The 23,608-nt window shown below is 55.5% G+C and overlaps 8 protein-coding genes across 8 annotated transcripts; 5 read left to right on the top strand and 3 right to left on the bottom strand.

Annotated features, from left to right (window-relative positions):
- Positions 1–2,464: 2,464 nt before the first annotated feature.
- D7B24_008043 (uncharacterized protein) lies at positions 2,465–3,505 on the top strand (the record flags this gene model as incomplete). The annotated part of the gene is made up of 4 exons (XM_028642140.1): positions 2,465–2,658; positions 2,721–3,130; positions 3,186–3,414; positions 3,466–3,505. 4 exons carry the CDS (start codon positions 2,465–2,467, stop codon positions 3,503–3,505), a joined length of 873 nt encoding a protein of 290 aa, XP_028494002.1.
- A 1,483-nt stretch (positions 3,506–4,988) lies between these two features.
- Positions 4,989–6,874, bottom strand: PCID2 (PCI domain-containing protein 2; the record flags this gene model as incomplete). The annotated part of the gene is made up of 7 exons (XM_028642139.1): positions 4,989–4,995; positions 5,233–5,255; positions 5,330–5,741; positions 5,795–5,856; positions 5,910–6,138; positions 6,189–6,490; positions 6,551–6,874. The coding sequence occupies 7 exons, from the start codon at positions 6,872–6,874 to the stop codon at positions 4,989–4,991; spliced, it is 1,359 nt and encodes a 452-aa protein (XP_028494001.1).
- Positions 6,875–7,473: 599 nt separating this feature from the next.
- On the top strand, positions 7,474–8,563 carry RPL20 (60S ribosomal protein L20; the record flags this gene model as incomplete). Its single annotated transcript, XM_028642138.1, has 4 exons — positions 7,474–7,477; positions 7,915–8,099; positions 8,161–8,337; positions 8,405–8,563. 4 exons carry the CDS (start codon positions 7,474–7,476, stop codon positions 8,561–8,563), a joined length of 525 nt encoding a protein of 174 aa, XP_028494000.1.
- Positions 8,564–8,828: 265 nt separating this feature from the next.
- D7B24_008040 (uncharacterized protein) lies at positions 8,829–11,057 on the bottom strand (the record flags this gene model as incomplete). The annotated part of the gene is made up of 1 exon (XM_028642137.1): positions 8,829–11,057. The coding sequence occupies one exon, from the start codon at positions 11,055–11,057 to the stop codon at positions 8,829–8,831; it is 2,229 nt and encodes a 742-aa protein (XP_028493999.1).
- A 748-nt stretch (positions 11,058–11,805) lies between these two features.
- On the top strand, positions 11,806–12,528 carry D7B24_008039 (uncharacterized protein; the record flags this gene model as incomplete). Its single annotated transcript, XM_028642136.1, has 1 exon — positions 11,806–12,528. One exon carries the CDS (start codon positions 11,806–11,808, stop codon positions 12,526–12,528), a length of 723 nt encoding a protein of 240 aa, XP_028493998.1.
- Positions 12,529–14,569: 2,041 nt separating this feature from the next.
- D7B24_008038 (uncharacterized protein) lies at positions 14,570–16,645 on the top strand (the record flags this gene model as incomplete). Its single annotated transcript, XM_028642135.1, has 3 exons — positions 14,570–14,746; positions 14,824–14,911; positions 14,991–16,645. The coding sequence occupies 3 exons, from the start codon at positions 14,570–14,572 to the stop codon at positions 16,643–16,645; spliced, it is 1,920 nt and encodes a 639-aa protein (XP_028493997.1).
- A 720-nt stretch (positions 16,646–17,365) lies between these two features.
- On the bottom strand, positions 17,366–19,174 carry D7B24_008037 (uncharacterized protein; the record flags this gene model as incomplete). Its single annotated transcript, XM_028642134.1, has 3 exons — positions 17,366–18,093; positions 18,153–18,801; positions 18,866–19,174. 3 exons carry the CDS (start codon positions 19,172–19,174, stop codon positions 17,366–17,368), a joined length of 1,686 nt encoding a protein of 561 aa, XP_028493996.1.
- Positions 19,175–21,027: 1,853 nt separating this feature from the next.
- D7B24_008036 (uncharacterized protein) lies at positions 21,028–22,917 on the top strand (the record flags this gene model as incomplete). Its single annotated transcript, XM_028642133.1, has 3 exons — positions 21,028–21,813; positions 21,877–22,800; positions 22,855–22,917. 3 exons carry the CDS (start codon positions 21,028–21,030, stop codon positions 22,915–22,917), a joined length of 1,773 nt encoding a protein of 590 aa, XP_028493995.1.
- Between the last annotated feature and the right edge of the window lie 691 nt (positions 22,918–23,608).

Raw genomic sequence — 23,608 nt, 5'->3', positions numbered from 1 at the left:
CCCCGCTTTTTCTCTTTCTAATAATATATATAACGATATAGTTTAGCTTTTATTTCAGCTACTAGAAGGGTTATAAAGCCCTTACTCCCTATAAATAGTAATATAGTAGAAAACTCTATAATTAGCGAAAATAATTTAATATTAAGGGTACTTCTAGCTCTTAGTTTAATATTTAATACTATCGATAACGGAAATAGTTTATAATACCCGATTTCTATATAATTATTATTAGATTTATTATTAGATTAATCTTTTAATAGTTTCTTCTTCGCTTAGAAGGGGTATATTAATATAAGAATAGAAAGGGAATTCGAGTTTATATAGGATTCCCTCTATTATAGGTTCTATCTTAAATAGCTTAATTTACTTACCTCCTTCCCTTTCTATACTCTTAATTAAAAAGCTAATATCCTAACTTTAGAGCTTATTTACTACCTAAATACTACCTAGCTATTATTCTATAAGTAATTCTATAACTTTTCTATTAAGAGATTCCGAAATTATAGCTTTAAGTCTACCTCTATAGTAAAGGGAGCTTATACTAAGCTTAAGAGCTACCTTCCGAATAGTAAAAGCTAAGTAGACCTTTATATCTTATAAAAGCGAATTTACTAAATAATTAATAAGAAAAAAGAGCGATATAAAACTTTAATTTAATCGTAAATATACTATTTTAATAGTAAATTCTAATAGGAATAGATTATATAATAGTTTATATTTCTCGTATCCTTTAAAGCCCTCGAGAAGATATAAGATAAGCTATAAGCAGCCTTAAAAGCTAGGAATTCGGAATAACCGTAATTCCGGTTATTACCTTATTCTAATAGCTTTACTAAATAATAGGGACTACCTTATCGCTATATACTATATTCCTATCTATCCCTCTATCGGCTATTAACCTTAGAGGATATCTCGCTATATTAATAGCTAGATTAGAACGCTATAAGCTTTACTATTCCCCCCTCCTCCTTCTTCTAGCTTCTACTTATTAATTCTATTATAAATAAGCTATCCTTTAAAGGGCTCGCGAAGAAGCTCTCGAACTACTTCTAAATAGGGTCCTAAAAGGCGCTAAACGTATTAAATAAGAATGCCTCTAGCGCTTTAATACTAATAACGCCTTAGTTATAGGATCCTATAATACCCCGAGTTCCCTCGCCTCTACTACTTAAACTATTACTTCTAGCTAAGTACTATTATAGTAGGAGCGGTTAGAACTACTATCGTTATATTCTATACTAATCCTACTTTAAAATCGCACTCCTATTATCCGGCCGAGGAAGAAGAGGAAGATTAATAGTAATAAGTAAATAGAGCTTATTACTACGTAATTAGCGACCCTTATAGAATCGTCTCGCTAGTAAGAGGCTACGTAACGTCTCTTAGCCGAGGAGTAGATATATAATACCTCTCTATAACTATAATTACTATTAATAGCTACTATTACGTAGCTATAATAGGATATACTGTAATTCTAGTAGTAGTTCTAGGGCGAGTAGCCTAAGCTATTTACTCCGGGGGCCTCTAGGGACTATAGCTAATACTAAGGAGGGTTCTAAATAGCCTCTAATTAAAGCTAATTCAGCGTTTACTATAATCTTTTCGATATCCTATTTTATAATATAAAAAGATTAGTACTAGCTACCTTAGGCCGTTAAGAGCTATTACTACCCGTTTAGCGACTCGCTTACTTCGCTATTCTATCGAGTAACTCGAAGGTATAAGAGACGAGGAAAGGTATATAGTTACTATAGCTAATTTTAGTAGTAGAGCTATATTTATAGCTTCCCCCCTGTCTAATAGAGTGAATAGCCTATAAGGGCCGAGTAAATAGCCTTCCTCCTTCTAGGCAGAGCCGGGTTCATCATCTCCCGTAGCAAGTACTCTCCCGCTTATATATCACCCAAAGTGACTTGGACGAGGCAAGTAATGCCACCCAGCCCCCTGAGATCTGACTCGCCTGATCCCTGTCACCAGCAAACGAGGCAGCCGGCGTGGAGGCGAAGACCAGGCGCCGTCGAGTTCAGGCACCACCCACCCCTGGCTACAGTGCACTTCTGATCCCTGCGAAGGGTCACGTGTTTCCGCGCCATTATCCCGTTGATGCTGGCGCGTCCTCTCTTCGGCCAGACGCGTCCAATAACGTCCCCCTCACCACGCCAGCTGATAAAATGGCGAGGCATCACGGCAGCATGGATCGCTGCGTGTGTGCCTCCGTCTGTGCATGGTTCCCATGGGTTTCGTATTTATAGGATCGCACCCCTTCTTGCCTGGCAAAATTCCTCTTGCTCTTCCCCTCATCAAGTCGTCGCCTCAGGTAGGTCATTTTCATGATTAGACGTCGACACAACCAGGAAACACACGACAACAATTCATTGATCTCTCTGTATACTTTACTTATTATTCTGCCTTTGATTTAAATTGAATTTTCGGAGTTTGAGTCGGATATCGCCAAATCGCAACCATGTTTTCCTCCCGCCGCTTCGATCCCCCTCCCACATCGAGCAGCAACAGAAGCTTCTCGAAGCACCACAAGGCCAACAAATCGAGCTCGTCTTTCAGCAAGACCAGCGGTGTATCGAAACACCGGACAGAGCAACGACAAAGCCGCCGGCCGACCACCGCATCGACAGCCGAGGATGGCTCACCCAACAGCAAGTAAGTCTCGCAGACTCATCTCCCTTTCGCACCCAGGTCATCACTAACGCCCTTTTCATCAGCAACCTTACGTCTGCCATCGTGACCCTCGTCGTCGGGCTTGAACAACGTCTTTTCGCCGCTCACGAAGATGTTCTTTGCGTATCCCCCTTTTTCCAAAATGCCCTCCGTGGCAACTTCATGGACGGCACCACCCGACGTATCGCGCTCCCCGATGAAGAGCCCGAGATCTTCTCGTCTGTATTGGAGTTCCTATACAAGGGGGACTACTTCCCTCGTCTTCTGCACAACAAGCGTCGCAACAGCTGGGAGCTCGAGGCAGCAACCGACGAGGCAAGGGGCTCGGTCGAATCGACCGTGTACCACCATGCCATCGACGGTGATCTGTTGAAGGACACGGTCATCTACTGCACAGCAGAGAAGTACGGCCTGGACGAGCTGAAGAGGATCGCTCTTCGAAAGCAAGGTCTGCGTACGTTTCCCCTTATCCGTCATCTCCCACACCACCTTGTCTGACCGAATCACAGAGTCAGGCATTCAATGCAGCACCATCCTCGCTTCTGCCCGCTACGCCTATGCCCACACTCCCGACTCGGACTCCAAGCTGCGCGCCCATTACCTCGCCCTCATCATTCGTAGTCGAGGTACTTTTAAGAGGAGCGGCACCATGCAGTTGGAGATGTTCAACGGCAATACCCAACTGTTCTTTGATCTTTTTGTTGCTCTTTGCAACCATGTTGACGACGTCACGGCCGCGTAAGCAATGCGATGGTTCTTCTGGAAATACATGGCTGACTGAGTCGATAGTTCTACGCCCCGCACGCCTCGCAGCGGTCGACTCATGTAGCCACTACGCTGCACGCGTCTCTGCTCAACCCCCAATGCATCTACTTACCTAATGATCTTTTCCAAGATGTCGTTTGACATCTTGATCATTCCTGTTCACTTCTCTTCCGCATTTCCTAGACATCTGATTGCGACACCAGGTCTCGGAGAGAAATCTTGACAAATACCATAAAACACGGCGTTTTCACGACGGGAAGGCGTTGGGTGGGTGTTTATTTTCTTGTTCATTTTTGCGCTGTTCTGTCACTTTGCTTTCAACCCAAGACCCCCCATGTACAATTATAACCAAGACCCCGAGCGGAGGAAGGCCCCGGGCGCGGTCGATCTTGGTAACTGACTTATACCATGAGATTGAGAGTCTCTGCAGTGAGCCCAACCGGCCTGCTGTGAGCATTGTACCGAAGGAGCAGATTGTCACGGAGGACGTGTGTATTGTTATTCTTGACGCTCTTTCTAAGATGATTGACGGAAGAGAAACTTTTGATTGATGATCACTATCTGATCGCGCTTCGCATTGTGAAGTGGCAATGTGCTCTGCAAGTGAAGCTCTCGACGTATTGCTGTGCCATGTGCAACAATCGGTGACACCTCTTGAGAGGACACTCGTTGCCACAAACCGCACGCCGGTCGCAAATGCGGGAAGCAGGAATCCGACATCCGGGCGCAGTTCCCCGACAGAGGCCTCACTGATAAGCCATGCACGTCTTGTGAACAAGTGCCCCCGCTCAAACGGCAGGGATGCGGCGTGGATCGTAGCTTGCCACACCATGTGTTTAGCATCTGGCGGGCGTTGTTTGCCTTTTTTGTGCTTTCAATGGTCCAGCATGCATTTGAGGGGTGGTGCACCGTGATATCGTGCGAGAGGTCCCTCGACGCGTGAGTCACGGCGCAGACCTGTAGCACTCCGCAAAACCACTTAAACCCCCTGTTTAGCTCGGGCTTGGGCTGGCAGGGGATTCCGGGGGAGTGTCCCGGGATGCTGGGTTGGTGCGAGGAGGTCGTGCTCGGGCCAAGGCGGCGTGCGCGGGCGTGAATTTGGCCGCCTATTGTGAACTTGGTCCAGCACGCCACTTGCAGCAGTGATGAGGAAGAAGAAAAGGAAAGGCACACTCCTGCTCCCAATCTCGTCGACCTGACGTCTAGCGCAATGACTTGGACCGTTGGTCTTCAATTAGTGCACCAGACCAGGCTTGACCAGGCTCAGACATCTCAGTAGGCACAAGCCCGGTTTGCTATTTTGTCGAACGAGCCAATGAAATGGAATAGAGATAGGTATCACATACAATGCCGCCGCTTTAAGTCGGAGAATGCCATTGCCAAACGCAAGACTATGGCTCGTTTGCTTCTCCGAAAACACCTTGGCTTCCCTGGGCGAGCGCATCCCCAGTCACTTGCCTTCCCAGTGTCCTAGATCCCTGTCCCGGGGAATGCGCCGTTTTTGGACAGGACAACTATGCCGTGTTCGCGTGAGATGTAACCCTTCATTAGATTCTGTATGTGCTGGTCAGCAACGGACTCTAGTGCGAGTGGGTTTGCGTTTGTGTAGGTGTGCCAATTATTGTGAAGAGAATGCATGGGTAGTAGCCTCGGGGCCTCGGGTAGCGAATTGACGCGATACCATCAGCAGCTGCATGGCAGACAAGAAACTGCCGATGAGGCTATAAAAGGGCGGGAAGCATGCAACGGCCGTCGATGCAGTGCAGCTGCAGGAGCATTGCTGTGTCTAACCGGTGACTCTTCAAGGCAACCATCTGAAGACACTGGCCGTTTCAAGCAACGACCAATCAAACACACGCGAGCAAAACGGAAAGGGAGGGATGCCTACCTTGTAGATCATATTCGCCAGCAAGCATTCGACCTCGTCCACATCCACCGTCTCACGGCTTCCAAGACTGATGGCAGCGGCAAACTCAGCAACACGGACACGGGTCTTGCGTAGTGGGGCGTCACCGGGGTTCTTGGGCTCCTCAAAGCCCTTGGTTAAAAACACTTTTCTCAACAGGTTTCGGAGCGTAATGTCACGGCCGCGCTCGAGCGTAAGGTAGATTCTGCGCTTGACGAATTCTTCCTCGCCCTCTTGGAGAGCGACATCAAAACCGTGAAGATCACCTCGCCTAATGCAGCGCGCTAGAGGGAGGAATAGGGCCTGGAGCCGGGGGAAAGGTTCGAGCAGCGCTTTGCTGGGCAAAGTGTGCGTTGTCAATAGCCGACACGGGATCAGGTATGTAAGGATTTTCCTAATAACGTGTTCAGTGGATAGGCTACGCCAACATGATGCAGACCGACTTACTCCTTGTTACCAAGTGCATCCTTGTGGCATTGACTCCACGCTTCTGTTAGGTGCTTCTCGGCCTGGAATTGTTAGATCACGTTTTGCTCGCTGGGGGAGACCCAATGTCGCGTACCTCAACGTAGTTCTCCTCCAAGAAGAACAGAACTCCCTCGTAGTACTTGAACGTTACCCGCTGCGGTGCGGGATACGCTTCGAGCGGCGCCATATCAGCTCTATTTGTCGCCAGAGCCTTCAGAATCGTTCGTGCCAGGCTTGCCGAGTTTAATTTGAAGTAGGTCTTGAAAAGAAGGTTAATGGTAGCGTAGACTCCCCATTTGCGTGTGTCGTAAATATCTGTTGAGCTGTTGCTTGGTCAGAGTGAACAGAAATGCATAAATTCAATGCCGCATACCGGTCGCTTAAACACAAAGTGAAGATACGCTTCAGTTGCTGCTCGCAGTCCCTGAGCTTTTGATGCTCCTCTGTTTCCAGATCAAAGTCGTCGCCGAGTTGAACCTCTTCTTCGCCTGCAGCCCCTGTTGTGCTCCTTTCTGCGTCTGCCTTGATGGCGAAGAGTCTCAGATACTTGCCGGCCGTGTAGAGGCACGGTATCGTCCACGCCTCAAAGCCATAGTTTGTGTAGCCTCTATGCAATGCAATCGTCATCTCCTTCCAGGCGTCGTAGACTTTGGTCCAGGATGGCTTCTTCAAACTCTAGAGACAATCAGCTGCTCATGATTTTAGGGAGACGTATTCTGCACACAAAGCACTCACTGAGTTGTCCGCGGCATCATTTCCTTCTACTGCCAAAATCTCGTTGATAGCCTTCCAGTAGGCAGCATAGACCTCGACCCAGCCATTGATCTGTTGCCTAACATCGCCTCGGCTGCCAAATCCGTTCTTTTTGGAGATGGCTTGGGTCAGGAAGTGCTTGACATCCTGCTTGACATTGAATGCATTTGTTGACAGCTTGATTGATGCCAGCCGATGTAGCTGATCCGAGGGTGATGTGGGCGAAAGAGTCTTGGCGAGATCATAGCCGTTTGACCCTGTGTTTTCCGTAAAGGCACGGCCAACTTCCTTGAAGAGAGCCTCCATCACGCCTTCGTGACCGAGGCCTAGTAGAGATGGCTAGGGACACAGCGCAAAACCGTGGGCGCGATTTAGTCTTTCGATGACAACGTTCGTGCGGATGAATAGCTGTAACTGTCCCTACAAATTAAGCCCCTTCAGTTTTGTGCTGCTACCAGTGAGCTGTCGATGAGCCGAGATATATGTTAACGGTGAGATCCCACTGCACCCGTCTCCAAGACAATCACTAGGATCTGAGGTCGTGGTACCTTCTCCACACATAGCGGGCCCTCGGACAGGTTGGTGGGAAATGTTCTTGTCATACACCACCTCCCAGCCAGTTCGCCAGCTGGGAGCAGCTGGATGGCTGACAGGGAAGCTAACCCCACCATCATCACGTGCCGACCTCCCACTATCGGCGTCAACCTAGCGCACTCGAAAAGTGGATCTCGCTTAGGTCGTCGAAGCCCTCAAGATTTTGAACTTTTTCACTCTCTGCTGCGTCTTTGCGTCCCGACCCTGCAACCACCAACGATATCGACCGACGGCCATCGACAATACCGCCAAAGTGAGTTTGCTGCTTTCAATACCACTTTCTCGTCGACAATTTACTAACCACCTTCAAGATGGGTAAGCAGATCTCTATTCCTTTGCACAAGTGCAAGAGCCATCGATGTGCAATGCCATGAGCGACCGACGACAAAATTCCCCACGACTTTCCCGGATTGGATACGATACCCTGCCTAACGGGTCAGCCATGCTCGAGCGCCGGAAGACGACCAGCAACGTGCTGGCGACCAATTTCGACTGGAGGAAAGCGGACGACCTTTGAATGTGTCTTCGACGTCGAATTTCGAGCACATCATTTGTTGGAGGGGCAGGTTGGGAATCGCAAGGGCATCTGCTGGATTTGACCATGTGCCGCGACCATTACACGACTGACGACTTTTTCCCGACCGGCCACTGGTACCTCCTTGACCATCGACACTTTTGTTTACGGCATTGCGCACATGATGGCTCATGAACGGCTGGCACGTAGCGAACTGAAGAACTAACATTGTCCCAAGGTCGCCTTCAGGAATACGAGGTCATTGGGCGCCATCTGCCCACGGAGTCCCAGCCCACTCCCACCCTCTACCGCATGACCATCTTCGCCCCTAACACCACGGTGGCCAAGTCCCGTTACTGGTACTTCATGCGCGGCCTGAAGAAGGTCAAGAAGGCCACTGGTGAGATCATCGCCGTCAAGTCGGTAAGTAGTAGCACGACAAATCGAACAGTACGACGAAAACAGCCTCTAACGGCTTCTGCAGATCTACGAGAAGCACCCTCTCAAGGTCAAGAACTTCGGCATCTGGATCCGCTACGACTCGCGCTCCGGTACCCACAACATGTACAAGGAGTACCGCGAGATGAGCCGCACCGACGCCGTCGAGGCCCTCTACCAAGACATGGCCGCTCGCCACCGCTCCCGCTTCAGGTCGATCCACGTACGCGCTTCCACCCCGCGGCATCCCAGCCGCCGGAGACCGATCCCAGACGCTAACAGCATATCAGGTCCTCCGCGTCGACGAGCTCGAGAAGGGCGACGACGTCAAGCGTCCCTACATCAAGCAGCTTCTCACCAAGAACCTCTCCTTCCCCCTCCCCCACCGCGTCAGCAAGATCAGCAACCAGAAGCTCTTCAGCGCCAAGCGCCCCACCACGTTTGCGTAAACAAAAGCTTAAGTTTTTCGGGTTTCTTCGTCGCGGGGAAGGTTGGGCAGGTACTGCAGGTGTTTACTAGGTCTCATGGAACTACCACGTGCATTTGCTCCCTTGAACAGAGGGCACAACGAATCAACCAGGAATTGACGCATGAACTGCTTCCTCTACAGTAATCGTTACATTGATGTGTGGTGATTGTTCTACTTGTCGCTACCAAATTGTCTGTGCAACGCCACCTCACAACTGAGGCCTTGTTTCAGGCGCCTCTCGTCTATTATTCACTCGGCGACCCCTCCACCTGCGCGTCAGCTAGAAACTCATTCCAGGTCGTCCAGTCCATAGAGGGATCACCCCCCTCGACAGGGGCAACCCATTCGTCGTACAACTCCTGCGCATTGTCCCATTGCCACGGCTCACCTAGGAAGGACAAGTCGGCTTGAGCGTCCCCTGCGTCTGCCGCATATGGCTCGACAGAAAGTTCAGTCGCCGCAGGTAGCATGACAACGTCAGTGACACTGTCGTTATTTTCTTCCACCACCGCCACGCTCGTCCCATGCGGAGCATCCGTCACTCCGCTGCCTCTCCTGTTCAGAGCTTCGGCCCGCAGGCCCCTCGCCTTTTTCAACAGCTTCTTCACCGGCCTCCACAACGGCCCTTTCCTCGTGTCAGCCACCATATTCTCGAGTCTAGGGACCGCCCCCTCGACGACGACCCACGCCCTGTCAACGAGCTCGCCCTCCGTCTGCGCGCACAGCTCGGCCAGGGCCACGGCGAGCGGGTGCCACTGGGGATACATGTCGTACCACCAGTGGAAGCGCGCGGCCTGGGGGTGCTGCCGTGCATGGTGGACGAGCTCGAGGACGGAGATGGCGGTGCGCAGCATGGTAGGGCGGGGTACGCGGAGGCGGGGCGGGTGGAGGGACGCGGGGCGGTGCTGGAAGGGGTATTGCAGGGAGAGCCAGAGCTTGAGGATGATGACCCTCGTCGTGATGGCGGCCGGCCCGGCGGCGGGGTGGTTGTCGATGGCGAGGGACGGGGCCGTGGGCGGGGTCAGGAAGAGGGCTTCGAGGCGCTGGGCCTGACGGACGATGACTTCTTCCGTGGTCGAGTTGAGGGCTGTGCCGAGGGAAGGGGAGGAGACGGAAGATAAGGTGGCTGCGTCGTCGATGTCTGGGTTCAAATGTTGGATGGGAGGGTGCTTGATGGAGCCGAGGGTGCCCGATGCCATGGCAGTTGCGTAGCCAAAGCTCATGTCGGTGGGTCCGGATCTGTCTACAAGTTTTGTGAGTGTGTCTGGGCCAAAATCCTCGTCGTTAATGTTGGCTACCATGTGGGTGTCGTAGGACCCGGGGAGAATGATGACTTCGGTGCCGCGGTCTTCGGCGGCCCGGACGTCAAGAACGATGATCATCCACCACAAACGGCGGCGCAGCTCTGTCTCATAGGGGCTCAGGTTAGGAAGCAGTGCTCCTTCACGATGAAGACCTTGACCCTGGGCGAGGCGGATGAGAAGACCCAGAAGCGCCCAGGAAGGCCTACTAGCACCATGAGAGCGAAGGACGGCCACATAGATGGTGAAGGCTTGGATAGTCTTGAGCATTGAGCTGCATAGATAGTCGGCTCTGTGCAGCGCTCGCTCAAGGTTGTGCTGATAACGCCGGATAATGCTGGATCTGTCCTCTGACAAGAAAACCAGACATTCTTCATGACTCATGGAGGTGGCAGCGGCATAATACATGGCAAAAAAGAGCGCTGCCGTGTCGTTGCTGAGGGTCTTGGCGTCCAACGAGTCGGCAAAGTGATTAAGCTCTGCGGCAGCGGTTGGACGATGAAGAATCTTGATGACGGGATCAACGTTGGTGAAATATGTCCGCGAAAGATGCCTGATTTGAGCCTGCGAAGGATGTTGTGGACCGTAGGGGTTTATGTCGCCTGAAAATGTCATGATCAAGCCGGACGTAGCTCCAGGGGATGAGTGCGTCTGGGAGGGAGACTCAGAGCTGAAAAACAGTCCTTCGTCGTCATCTGATTTGTCGCTCTCCGACTCCTGGTCCAAAGCTTGCTTGATCCCATCGACCTCGTCACATAAATTCGACCAGAAGTCGCTGCTGAGATAGTTGTTCGGGGCCACAGATGTCTCACGGGATGATGAAGTCGTCGCTGGCCCTGCATTTGTCACAGTGTTGCCTGGTGACTCTCTTTGTTCCTGGGCATGAGGCGCATCGGATTCCACCTTGATAAATGTCCCCAGCGGAGGCTTGGCGACGGCAGACTCGACCTTGCCGACAATGCTCTCCAAACGGTGGATGCGGTTCAATAGTTCGCTTTGCCGAGCCTGCCTGGGTTTGCGAGTGCGCTTGCGAGCTGGAAAGACGCAGTCGAGGGCAGATCGCGCACACTGTGTACAGCGAGGTTCAATTTTGTCACATTTTATCTTCCTTTGGCGACAACTTGCGCAGCTCAATGGTTTGTTCGAAGGATCTTGTTGTGAGAGAGGCGGCATCGTTCGTGAAGAGGTCGTGAGCGACAGAGGTGGTGTGATTTCAAGGGAGATACACCAGGTTTGAGTTTGAGCTGTACGAAACCGGGCCAGAAAATATGTGCCTAACAATTTAGATTCCGGCTCTCCATGCCCATTGAAGACTCAGGTATTTGGCAGATAACAGATGGATGTAAATGCAGGGGGTTCCAAGTGGTGATGTCGTTGATCCTTCGGCCAAGGAAGCCTGGTGGTAGCGATGCATCCACTCGTTGTACCCTCAACCGTCGTCAGCCCTAGGCAGGCGAGTGGGGCTCATCGTGCATTCGATTCGTCCCTTTCCTCTCCCGCCCATTGATTTGCTCACCTTAAGGTATGCCACATACAGGTACTCATATTATGACAACATTTAGGTTTTGGCTATGCATCGTGAATGAGCTACTCCCCGATGTGAAAACCGACTTGTTACGTCTGTGCCTGCTCTGTCAAGATCCAAAATGCGGCTTCACCGATCCAGGTGATGAGTTCTCAGACAGTTTGTAGCGCTCCGACTAGTGCCCATCGTATGCCGTATTCCAGGCTGTCGTGTACCCCGCGATGTTCTGTGCACGCTGATACCGTCATGTGAGTCAACCTCTGTTGGCTTTGTGCACAAATGAATAGACACCACAAATGAATAGACAAGAACGAGATCTTTCTCGTACTTACATGGCATTCCTCCCTTCTCAGAGTCGGTTGAACACACCTTCTCCCTTCGAATCGTCTAGACGTAATGGCTTCCCCAAACCCCGCGAGCGAGGCCCTCATCGAAGGGCCCATTGATTTCATCACGGTCAAGACAACTCTGCCCGCGAGGCCACTCCCCGCCCACGCCTCGCGCCAGCCTATCCTCACGCCGCGTCTCCTGATCCGCCCCTTTACCGAATCGGATATCAACGCACTGCGCGTCCTCCGCACGCAGCCGGAGGTCATGAGCAATACGGCCGCCGGCCGCATCGACCTTGACGTCGCCGAGACGCAGGCCAAGCTCGCACTGAGCCTGCCGCCCAACGACGCGCACACGTTCAACTGCGCCATCTGCCTGCGCGACTCGGGCGAGTTCATCGGCTGCGGCGGGTGCCACGTGATGGTCGGCGAATTTGGGTGGCCCGTCCTCGGATACATGTTCGTCAAGGAGCACTGGGGCCGAGGCTTCGCGACCGAATTTGTGACGGGGTTCCTGGCGGCCTGGTGGGCGCTGCCGAGAGAGGTCTGCGAGCTGCAGGTCGATCGGGGCACGGTGAGGGTCGGGGAGGATGGGCTGGCGGAGGAGCAGTACACGGCCGTCACGGTCGACGATAATGTGGCCAGCCAGAGGATCCTGACCAAGACGGGCTTCGTCAAGAGGAGGGTCTACAGCGAAATTGACTCGGCGGATCCCAAGGGCGAGGCGATCGTCACGTTGCTGGGGTTTGCGAAGGGAAGGCCGAAGGAGCTTCCAAGCCCGACCTCGTAAGATGAATGTGACCAAGGTTTCCCCGTTTGTTTGCTCGTGTGCTGCAATCTTACACTGACCCGGTATCTGGAGGTCCATGGACGTGGAACATGTTTGTTGCCACTCCGGCTCCGACGCCGCCCTGAACCATCACTCCGGTATTTGGCCGGCCAGCCAAGCCACTTGTACGAAGCATGTGAAGAGCCGTTGATTCTTTCTGTTTGGGGAGAACTGTGTTCTGAAGAGAATATGGATGGTGGGGCAATGCTCCTGACTGAAATGGCCTTTCATTTTAGGTGACTCTTATACTTGACGAATAGCTATGAGCGATACATAAAAAAGGGTCTCAGGCATGACGACAGCTATTGCAGGGTATCTCGGAGGTCAGCAGGTGTTTCTCGGCCTCATGCCTCCGCACCAATCCAGACCACTCGTCCGGTGTAGGCTGAGTTTTAGCAGAACCATGCCAGGGGCGGTGGTTGCGCTTTCGGCGTTCACCTGGCTGAGAAGGCTGCCTGGCACAGTCAAGCGTCTCCATGGCTGATGCTCCCGGCACCCAGTGGCAGGAGGCTGATTGCAGGGCGAAGGCGCAAGATGTGATGCAGCACGGTGGACTCGCAGGAGGCTCAGCACGAACGGTTACGCTGCTTCCGCGCCCCTGGAGGCCTTCACCGCTGGCCCCTGCAGGTGCCTGCCTGGTGGGGGGGAGGGCGTATCTAAATTAGGACAACGAGGCCAAGCTGTCAGCAAATCTGGCCTAGGAGTGACAAGAGACGGGAACTTGGGTAGCATGGGAAGAGAATTTGACTTCTGGTGCATGATGTTTGGTGAATGAGGGAGGACATGTGCCAAGGCGGTATGATGGATCGGCTGGCTGTTGTCTCGAGATTGAACCACGGTGTCCCAGGTCAACAACCAGAGTACCTATCGTGGGGCAAGGCAAGGTACTTTGAACAGACACAAGGCAAGCCTCAGGGCGGACGAAGACGCCATGTCCCCTATATCGCACGCCCAGTGCCTGAGCAAAGTACCGGCCGCCCCTGTGCGGGTGGCACTCACCTCGCCAGAGCGGGCCCCTGCCCTGTGCTGTCGGCCAGGCAGATCACCATTTCTGGCCGCCGTTGGAGTCAGCCCCGCTTCACCTTGTACGCAACACAGGGCACCTGGGATGAATCGTCATGCCCTCTGCCCCCCTCTCCGCCCCCCCCTTCCCACCACAGGCTTCATCCAACCATCCACCCCGCCATCCCACCATTTGGGACCTCCCTCCTACTACAGAGCACCATGGCTTGCATGACCAGGGCCGCTACAGCTGCACCCACGAGGCCGCCGTCCCTATTTGGCACTCCAACTTCTCTCTACGCAATCTGAGTCACGACGCTTGGCTGAAGCCTGCCAACTTGGGTGCCCTTCATCTCAAGCCAAGGTCAGCCCAGCCGTCGATCAGCCAGGATAGCCAACAGCGCCAGCAGAGCCAGCATATCCATCGTTCGGTCGATGAGTGCACCCTGCCCGCGTCCTGACCGGACCTGACTGACCCTCCCGTCGACAACGATAGCAAGCTGGACGGGACCCATGCTCTGCCGCTGCCTGCCGCCGCTTGACTCCTCGTATGATCACCCTCTGCTGCCTCTGGCTGGGCTGATTGACGCGCTCGATACATATAACCTGGATTTGTTCCTCACGACAGTCCATGTCAATACCACCCTCGCGTTTCCTCGCCCACGATCCCCTGTCCATCGCCATCCCGCCATCCCGCTATCCCACCATCACCGCTGCCCCCTCTCCCTGCCTCTCGCTTCCTACGCTTTCTTGCTTTCCCACTCTCCGCCTGCTCGCATGCGATTGTGTGCTACACCACCATTCACCACCGACCGGGCCGTTGACCGACAACAACCCACATCTTCCCACTCCCCCCACCAGAGCTGCAATCCCCCCCCTCCCCGATTCCTTCCGACTGTTCACTGCAGCATCGCAACATCACCGTCACAGGTCACACACCCCAACACCGACACCTGCGCAAGCTTCGAAATCCATGCCGACGCGACCAACAACGCCCTGAATGGCGGCACCCACCGCAGAGGCCAACTCGAAAGAGTCCGCCAGTCCCAACAACGCCAACGCAACGAGACCCGAATCGCCCAAGACCTCTCCCGCCTACTGGGGCTACCTCTTTCAGGATGACAAGACGCCGACAAAAACCCTCGAGGCCTTGTTGCGCGCCGTCGCAAAACACATTGTACGTCGTCTTTCTCGCCGCTGGCTAGCTACCTGATGCGACCTACCTGACGGGCGCCTGCTGACCGCCTTGTCCAGATGGCAGAAATCGGCGACAAGCGTATTCACTTCTTGACGCCCACCAAGCTGGCTGCCTTTTACCGGGCCGTCGGCGGCGATTACGACTGTGAGTGAAGAGGCTGACTTGGCGCATGCCCCTTCCCCATTCCGAGAATCGCTGCTGACCGTTGCATCGTGTCACGCAGCCCTCTTTACCGGCATGGACCATCAGTCCATATCCTACATCTGGCGTGTTACTGGCTGCCAACACTCCTTACAGCCCATTCCCGGCAACGACTTCGAACCTCCGTCCGTCCCTGCCTTGACCCCGCGCGGCTTCGTGCGCTGGGAGTCGATCGAGATCCTGCTCGGGCCTGAAGAGCACGTCCCCTTCATGCAATATGTCGTCAAAAACTGGGCGCTGAAGCACCCCGAAACGGGCGAGCCCTTTCCAACCGAGCTGCCCAAGGAAGCCTTCCCACTCGAAGCCGACACCGAGGTCGACAAGTGGCACAAGGCGTGCGCCGAGAAACTGAAGAAAGACGCCACGCCTCGATCCGACCCGGCCGCGTCCAAGCAGCCCCATCATGAGCACTCATCCTCGGGACCAGAGCGGGACGAACCCAAAGTCAAGGTCGCCTACGCGCATTTTCGCAACCCATATCCGGAGCCCTCGCCAAGGATGCGCCCATCCCAGCCCGACTACTTCAACCGGCCCATGCCCTTCTCTCACGTTCCTAGCAGGGCAGCAAGCCAGCGCATTCCTATCCCACATTCGCCCCTCAACGAACGGCATCGACCGGGAAGCTCCTCGGCCGATGAACGCAGCCGCCGCCGCAGCTTCTCCGACTACCCCTCGCCATCACATGATCCGGTGCATTCTCGTAGCAACTTTCCGCCGGGCAGGCCTGGAGCCCCGCCACGACGTCACAGCCAGACGAAGCACTCGAGCTCGGATGCGCCGTCTGATTCGGATGGCGGGAACGCGAGCCCGGATACCAAACGTCGGCCGCAGAGCCACGAATCGATGCGCCCCCCGCCCACCATTCGCCGCATGGCTCCCAAGAACTCACAGGTCCCTCCATCACCGGCCGTCACTGCGACAGCACAAAATCTCCATCCTCACCGAGCCGAGACGAGAGCAGATGAGACGCGCAAGCGCACGCTACCCATCCCAGAGGTTATCAGGGACAAGTTTGACAAGGTCACCTCGTTCTTGCCGGGTAGTCGATCGCCCGATCGGCACCGAAGCACCTCAGGTCGGCGGAGCGAGCGTGAACGAGACCGCGAGCGTGAACGGGAACGCGAGCGCGAGCGAGAAAGGGAACGCGAACTGTTAGCTGCGCGTAGGAAGCGTGATCAGATGGCGCGCGCCAACGGGGCGTCCAGGCTCAGTCGCAGCTGGTCTGATAAAGATTCCGATGAGTCGGACGCCGCCTCTGACGAGAGCGCCGTCGAGAGGCGCCGACGCCAGCGGCTTCGAGAGAATCGTGACAAGGAACGGGACGAGTATCAACGCGACCGCGAGAGGGCTGACCGTGACCGCGAACGCGAGAGAGAGCGGGAGCGAGACCGCGGCAGAGATCGCGGCCGCGAGAAGGAATGGGAACGGCAGCGCGAACGCGAGCGGGAAGACGAGCGTGAGATGCGCAAGCGGGCGCCGCGGTACATACCGCGCCCCGAGGCCCAGCGCCGGACCAGCAGCCACGCTGACGTTGATCGCATGCGGGATGAGCTATGGGACCCTCGCGACCGCGATTTCAGGGACGACAGGAAAAGGTGGAACGAGCGAGAGCGGGCCGTGAGCCCAATGACTGGTGTTGGGGGACGACGATACCCTGCTGAGCCTGGCTGGAGCTGAGCTGCCAGCCGGCTGCCTCCGGCCTGAGGTGCCGCTGGTGATGCGTCCACGGATGACGCTCCCACGAGAGACGACTTATGCCACTTTGATCTTAGCAACTTCTTCCCCCCTTCTGAGCGAAGCGACTTGGTACCATACATAGCCTTACGAGACATGACATGATCAATGACTGTTTCTCCTCCTATGATCCGTGACTTTGAATGTCTGGTGTTTCCGGGGCTCGATGGACGTTGGCTAAATCGCGCCCGACGTATGAACTCGGGGCAGCTCCATCTCGGCCCACATGGAAGCCTCGGACCCACGCCAGCGACCCTCCCCCGCGCGTCTCGTCCGGCCGGCTGGCCACGCACGGTCTGCGGGTCGGGGCCCCGCTGTACACACGACCACCACGACTCGTTGCAGTTGGTGTGTATTTGAGGACGGAGCATTGGGGACTGCGTCGGGTGACAGCCGATGGGCTGACTTTCTCATCATTTCTTGTGAGAGGGCATGAAAGGCTGATGGCTACGTGCTTATGGACAGCCCGGGCTCGACATGACAAGGTTGAACACGATGGGTCGCGACAGGAGAGTGAGGTAGATGCAAAAACAGTCATGTCTAGTCTATTCTCATCCGGGTACATTATTACAGCGCTGCAAAACTCAGTTGCCCATCCCATGTCGAACAGACCAAAAAAAAGTCCTGTCTATCGGAAACCTCACACCCAACCAAGGTCTCCCTCTACGCCTTGACCGTCGCGGCCTCGACGTCGGCCGTCGCCCTCTTGGCTGCGGCGGCGTCCCGCTGCTTCGTGACGAGGGCCTGCTTGGGGTCGTGGGCCTGCTGCAGCGAGTAGCTCTTGACCGAGGCGCTGAGGACGAGGCAGAAGGCGGCAAAGGCGAGCAGGCTGAGCCAGATGGTCTTGAGGGCGTCGGCGTAGGCGGCGACGAGGACGGTGCGGTCGGGGCCGGGGGCCATGCCGTTGATGATGCCGATGACGATGGTGGCCTCGTCGGCGTACTGGTCGGCGACGGCGGCGAACTCGGTCGTGGCGGCGAGCTCGTCGGCAAAGGCGTTTTGGAAGATGACGCCGGCGACGGCGACGCCGACGGACTGGCCAAAGGTGCGCAGGAAGGCGAAGAAGGCGGCGGCCTGGGCGTTGAGGTGCGGGGCGCAGGCGGCCTGGATGGAGAGGGCCATGGCGGGGAAGAGCATGCCCGTGCCGACGCCGATGGGGAGGTTGAGCGGGATCCAGTGGCGGACGGGCGTGTCGGGGTTCAGGAGATAGAGGAGGCCGGCGCCGAGCGTCGTCAGCGCCCAGCCCGTCCAGAGCGACCATCGGTAGTGGCCCGTGATGGCGGCGATGACGCCGACAACGATGCCGGCGGGGGCGACGGTCAGGCTCTCGGGGAGGCAGGCGAGGGCGGAGATGATGGGGGAGTAGAACTTGACGCCTTGGTAGTACAAAACTGGGGGCGTGGGTCAGATGGGGGAAACGCCAATAGACAATGGGGGGGGAGGAGCATACTGAGGAAGTAGATGAGCGACCAAAGGATCATGCCGTGAAAGACGGTCATGATGTAGTTGGCAATCATGGTCCAGTTTCGGAAGATGCCTCTGTCAATGACGGGCTCTTTGGCCCAGTGGAGCTCCCAGTAGGCGAACACGGGCAGGGTGAGGATACCGAGGATCAGGGGCAGAAGGGTGCGGAAGGAGCCCCAGTCGTACATGACGCCGCCGGTCGAGATGCCGAACAGCAGAATGGTGGAGCCGGCGGTGAAGAGGAAGCTGCCGAACCAGTCAAAGCGCGCAAGCTTGGTGCGCAGGTTGCCGGGCAGCTCGGTCTGATTGAGGAAGAAGTAGATCATGAGGACGCCGACGGCCATCAGGGGCAGGTTGATCCAGAAGATCCAGCGCCATGTGGCGTGCTGGGCAAAGCCGGCACCCATGAGGGGCCCGGCGACGGTGCCGATGGCCCACATGGCCGAGAGGATGGACAGCCACTGGCCACGGACGGCGAGGGGCACGAGGTCGGTGACGATGACTTCGCTGAGGGCGATGATGCCGCCGCCCCCGATGCCCTGGATGCTGCGGCCGATGAGGAGGACGGTGAAGTTCTGGGCCACGGCGCAGACAATGGAGCCAACGGTGAAGAGCAGGCAGCTGACGTAGACGACCTGGAGATGCAGTCAGTCAGCAAGGTTGCGCGCCAGCAGTGTTGGTGGCATTGTGGCGCCGTACGTATTTGCGGCCGACGATGGCGCTCATCGAGGCAAAGCTGGGCTGGAGAACCGTGCTGGCGAGGAGGTAGCTGGTACCAGACCAAAAGGCCTGAAGAGCTGTGCCGCCGAGCTCTGTGCTCATGATAGGCAGGGCGACGCCGAGAGAAGTGGCGTCGAGCGCGACGGCGAGCATGAGGATCGAGAGGGCGGCGAACGCGAGGAAGAAGTCGCGGCCCGGCTTGAAGGTGACGGGCTCAACAGGAGGCTCCTCCTGGAGGGCCGACTTTTCAGAGGCATCTCCTGAGCTGTCCACGATTGTGTCGCTCATGATCGTTGATTTGGCTGGAAAGCAGTGAAGCGGGGCGGAGCAAGACGCAGGGTGCACTGCGACGGGATCAAGGGGGTTTGCGGCTGTACTGGAAAAGGTTCCGAGTTCGAGATGAAGTAGAAAAGGTTCCGAGCTGAGCAGCACTATCGAGCTTGCGCCATACCGTCTATATATCCAAGACGATCAAGACAGGTTCACCAAAAAGGGTTCACCAAAAAGGATCAAAAGAATCAATGAAAGACCCGGAACCGTACGGCGGCACAGCAATTGTCGGTGTCATCATCCCTTGATGGGGGGAGGGGGGGGGCACTGGCTGCATGTCCGGGTGCGTGTCCGGGTGCGAGGAGGAGGAGCATGTCGACCGGCACGACTTGAGCCCGGCCAGCCCTAAAATTCACAGCAAATATGGTGCAGGTGACAAAGCCTTGCTGGCATCTGTGATGGATCCGACGGGGTGCCGGGTCACCAGATCATGGGGGGCCACCAGGCTGGCAGGGCTGATGAATTGCGAGCCATGTCGCGATCGGGAGGAAGGCAACCGCAGAAATGTTCAATGAGAGCGTGCCATGGGTATCGACAGAAGGTCCAATCGTTTGGTCGTCTCTGCCTCTAGCGTGATCTTCTTGACAAGCCATCTGTCTGGTAAATTGGAATGCGTCAGGCGAAGCTTGTTGTGCTGGTAGGTGTGAGCTGTAGGTGCCTTTGGTGTCGCAGTCGAATCGCAGTCGCAGTCGGAGTCGGAGTCGCACTCGCACTCGGGAGAAGGTGGAGAGAGCTGTATCTGGCCAATCGGGTCCATTATTAAGCGGAAGCGGGGCCACGGATGAATTCGCGGCTTCGGGCCCACTGTTGGATCGAGATTAGATAAGATCAGGCTCCAGCTGTCACGTTGTTGTCACGTTGTTTGTCCTTCCCTTCCCCCAAGTCAAGCCTGTCCATGGCCTTGCCAGCAGCAGTGCTATGCAACCATCAGCGCTTTGCAACCATCAGCCCTTTGCAATGAGCAGCGCTGTTCCTGCACTGCTGCTGGGCCTCGTGTCCCTCAGGTCCATCGGCAGATCCTGTTGCCCCGTCTGCCGACCAGTGTCAGCCGTGATTATCAAACACATCAGAACCCAGCACGCCGGGGCTCACGCCAACCTTATTCCCAGCCGACAGACACGGACTGCTATTTGGGACTAGAATGCAACCTCGATCGACTCTCTCCTTTCGTTGATGCATACTTGACAGCTCCGCTCTGCCGACAGTCAGGCATCAGACAGCAGCCATCTGTCAGACGTCGTCGAAACCCATGAGTCTGCCGGACAATGTCCATCATCCATCAGTACTGTGTAGGAGTCTCCCGGCTGACCACATGTCTTGATCTCACTATTTGAAACACTTGCTTTCAACGTTTCATGAACTGATGGCCGCTGCCGACTTGTCGCGTCTACGTGGGTCGAGCCTTGCCCCCCAAAACTTCAGATGAAGCATCGACTCTGCTCCTGTTGCCCTTCGCCCATGACCATCTCATTTCGGGCCTCTCTGTGCCCCTCGCCTTGCTGGGCCACAACGTCTCGCCAATGTCTTTGACCGTGAATGAAACGCGGATTATTCGACACACCTTTCCTGCATCTTTGGGATGATTCATTTGTCACTCGACTGGCTCTGTCAGCGGGATTGTCATGCCTCCTTCCTACTTGATCGAAAAGTCCATACTTCAACCAACCCGACGTCCCTCTTTCTCTCCCTGATCCCTCGTTCGTAGAAACCCCGGCCAACGATTTGGCTCATCTATCTATCTCTTCTCATCTTTTGCCAGCCTGGATACTTTCCGAACCCCAAAAAACATACACATCTCGAACGACGTCACCATGGTCAACACGGGAAAGCCTTCTGGCGGCTGCAAGCTGTGCAAGTTGAGGCGCATCAAGTGTGACGAGATCAAGCCCTTCTGCATGAAGTGTAAAAAGGCCAAACGAGACTGTCCAGGCTATTCTGACCCTTTCGAAGCCAAAATCCGTGACCAGACACAGGCAACCATCAGGCGATTCCGAAAGATGCGTGGCGACACCACAGGGGCCGAGAATCGCATCAGTCTACCCCAGGCACCTTTCGCCGAGTGCCTCCAGACGCCATTCACGACTTACAAGCAGGCAACGGCAACGTCAGCAATGACCGTGTTGCATCGCCGGAACGGGAGCAACAACAGCAGCAGCAGCAACAGCAGTCTGGACAGCCTGATAAGCACCAGTTCTACCAGCAGCGCAAGCAGCCATGGTGATCATGGCAGAGACGATCAATACATCCCCTTTTCCATCATCAATCACCTGGAAGACCGCGCCACGTCCTACTTCCTGTCCGAATTCGTCCTCATCCCCATGAGAGAGGGAAATCTCCCCGTCCGCGGCTATTTCCCCTGGGTCCCCAAGTTCATGAGCAAAACCCAGCCTGCAAAAGTCTTCCTGTCCGCCTTCAGAGCTACGTCTCTTGCCTCCATCGCCACCCAACATGGCAAGCCTGTCATCGGCAGTGCCCTCAGCGCGGCGCAACGCCACTACCTGGACGCAGTACGCGCCATGAACCAAGCCATCCAGGATCCGACCCTCGCCAAAAGCGATGAGACGCTGGCCGCCGTATTGCTGCTCGCATTGTACGAGGTAGGTGACGGAACACAAGGCTAGCCCGTCTTGCACGTCGTCAGAACTGACAGGGACCAACAGACACTGGTCACGTCCTCACAAGGCTCCATCAAGGAGTACATCAACCACATGAAGGGCGCGGCCATGATGGTGAAGCTCCGCGGCGAACAAGGCCTCGCGACGCAGGAAGGCGAAGCCATGTTCACAACGACACGCAACCACGTCCTCGGCTTCTCCTGTCTGCCCTGCGCCCCCGAAGTCTCCGAGTTCACCTGGCTTCTGCGTCACACCTGCGCACGCGAGAAAGACATTGCCGCCCTCAACATTGCCAACTCGGCCATTCGGCAGGACGTTGATCGCGTCTTCCGCAAGGCACGCGACGCAGGCCACGGCAATCGCCACCCCCGCACTGCCCAAAGGGTTCTCGCCATACTGCAAAGCGCGCGCGCCCTCGAGGCCCGCTACCGCCGCCTCAACGACACCCACGTCCCACCGCAGTGGGCGAGCCCCGTCGTCGAGTGGGTCTCATCGCGCCCGGACGCCGACCTCGACACATGCGCCACGGCCCCGGGGCCCGTCTACGGTTTCGAGACCATGGCCATGGGCGTTATCCATCTCATGACCTTTGTCAGCCACCTCATGCTGACGACGTCCGTCCTCCGCTGCGCCGCCTGGCTCGCCGGTCCTGACGCCGATTGGCGCGCCGGCGACGAGTACCCTGACATGGCGGCAACGGCCGGCCGCCGCGTCGCCGACCTCGTGGCGCTGGCGCCGTACTTTTGCCGCTGGAACGGACGGGACCACACGCGGGCGAACTTTGCCTGTGGCGCTGAGGCCAGGGCCGGGGATCCGCTGAAGCGAGTCGCCGGGCAGATTGTGCTGTGGCCGCTATTCGCGGCGAGCGTGAGCGACTTTGCCAAGGATGGCGAGAGACGCTTCCTGCAAGGGAGGTTGCGCTATCTGGCTGACGTGGCGGGCATCACGCAGGCGAGGACATTTCTGGAGGTGAGTGCTTTCCCCCTATTGCCTCTTCTTTCGATTTTTGCTGACCGCGAGCAGATGAGGGTTTCAAGCCCATCGGATGATATTGAGAGGGACAGAGGGACGGGCTACCACTGGTAGCGGTGACGAGACCGTTGGTGATATTACGTGATGATGATGATGATGGCCGTCATGGGGTTGTGATGATCAGGAGAAAACCCAAATGGTTCGGGTTTTATGATGAGCTACGTAGCGTTCTTGTTCAACGAATGTCACTTTTTGGGAACCATTATCAGCAGGATGCGCCGGGTGCTCAATCATCCAAGTTAAAAAGCCTTGTATATGCCCACATGCATCATGCAACCGATTAGAAGCAGAACTCAAGTCGGAACACGTAGCAAGATCTTCAGAGCAGCCGCCCAAGGTGAATTGGAGGAAGTACTAGCAGATGAAAGACTCAAAAAGCGGCCAAAAAAAAGATTTCTCTTTTCGCAGCGCCCCGTGTCGAACGGGTGATCTCTCCACGCGCCTTTTTAGCTTGCGCGCCCTCACATCTAGAGGCATGTGTACGGGTATTTATTAAGCGGGCCTCTGAACCACCACACCATGCGTCACGGTATGGTGGTTGTTGGGGAGACGGGGGCACTGACGCGACTATAAGGGTCTGGGGGCTGTTGCCTCGTGGATGGGTGGCCAGGCAGGATGCTCTCGAAGAAAGAAAGGCGCCTCTCAACGGCGAAGCTGCGCACGGCATGGCAGGACGCCGTGGAGCACAACAGCCCGACCCGGGATCTGCCAGGCTTCCCAGCTCCGTGCCGCACATAGCAAGTCC

Source organism: Verticillium nonalfalfae, assembly GCF_003724135.2.
Source record: "Verticillium nonalfalfae strain VnAa140/NRRL 66861 chromosome Unknown scaffold_69, whole genome shotgun sequence".
Classification (NCBI taxonomy): Eukaryota; Fungi; Ascomycota; class Sordariomycetes; order Glomerellales; family Plectosphaerellaceae; genus Verticillium; species Verticillium nonalfalfae.
Note: the sequence above shows the minus strand (reverse complement) of the source record. Positions and strands in the feature narration are given on the sequence as shown.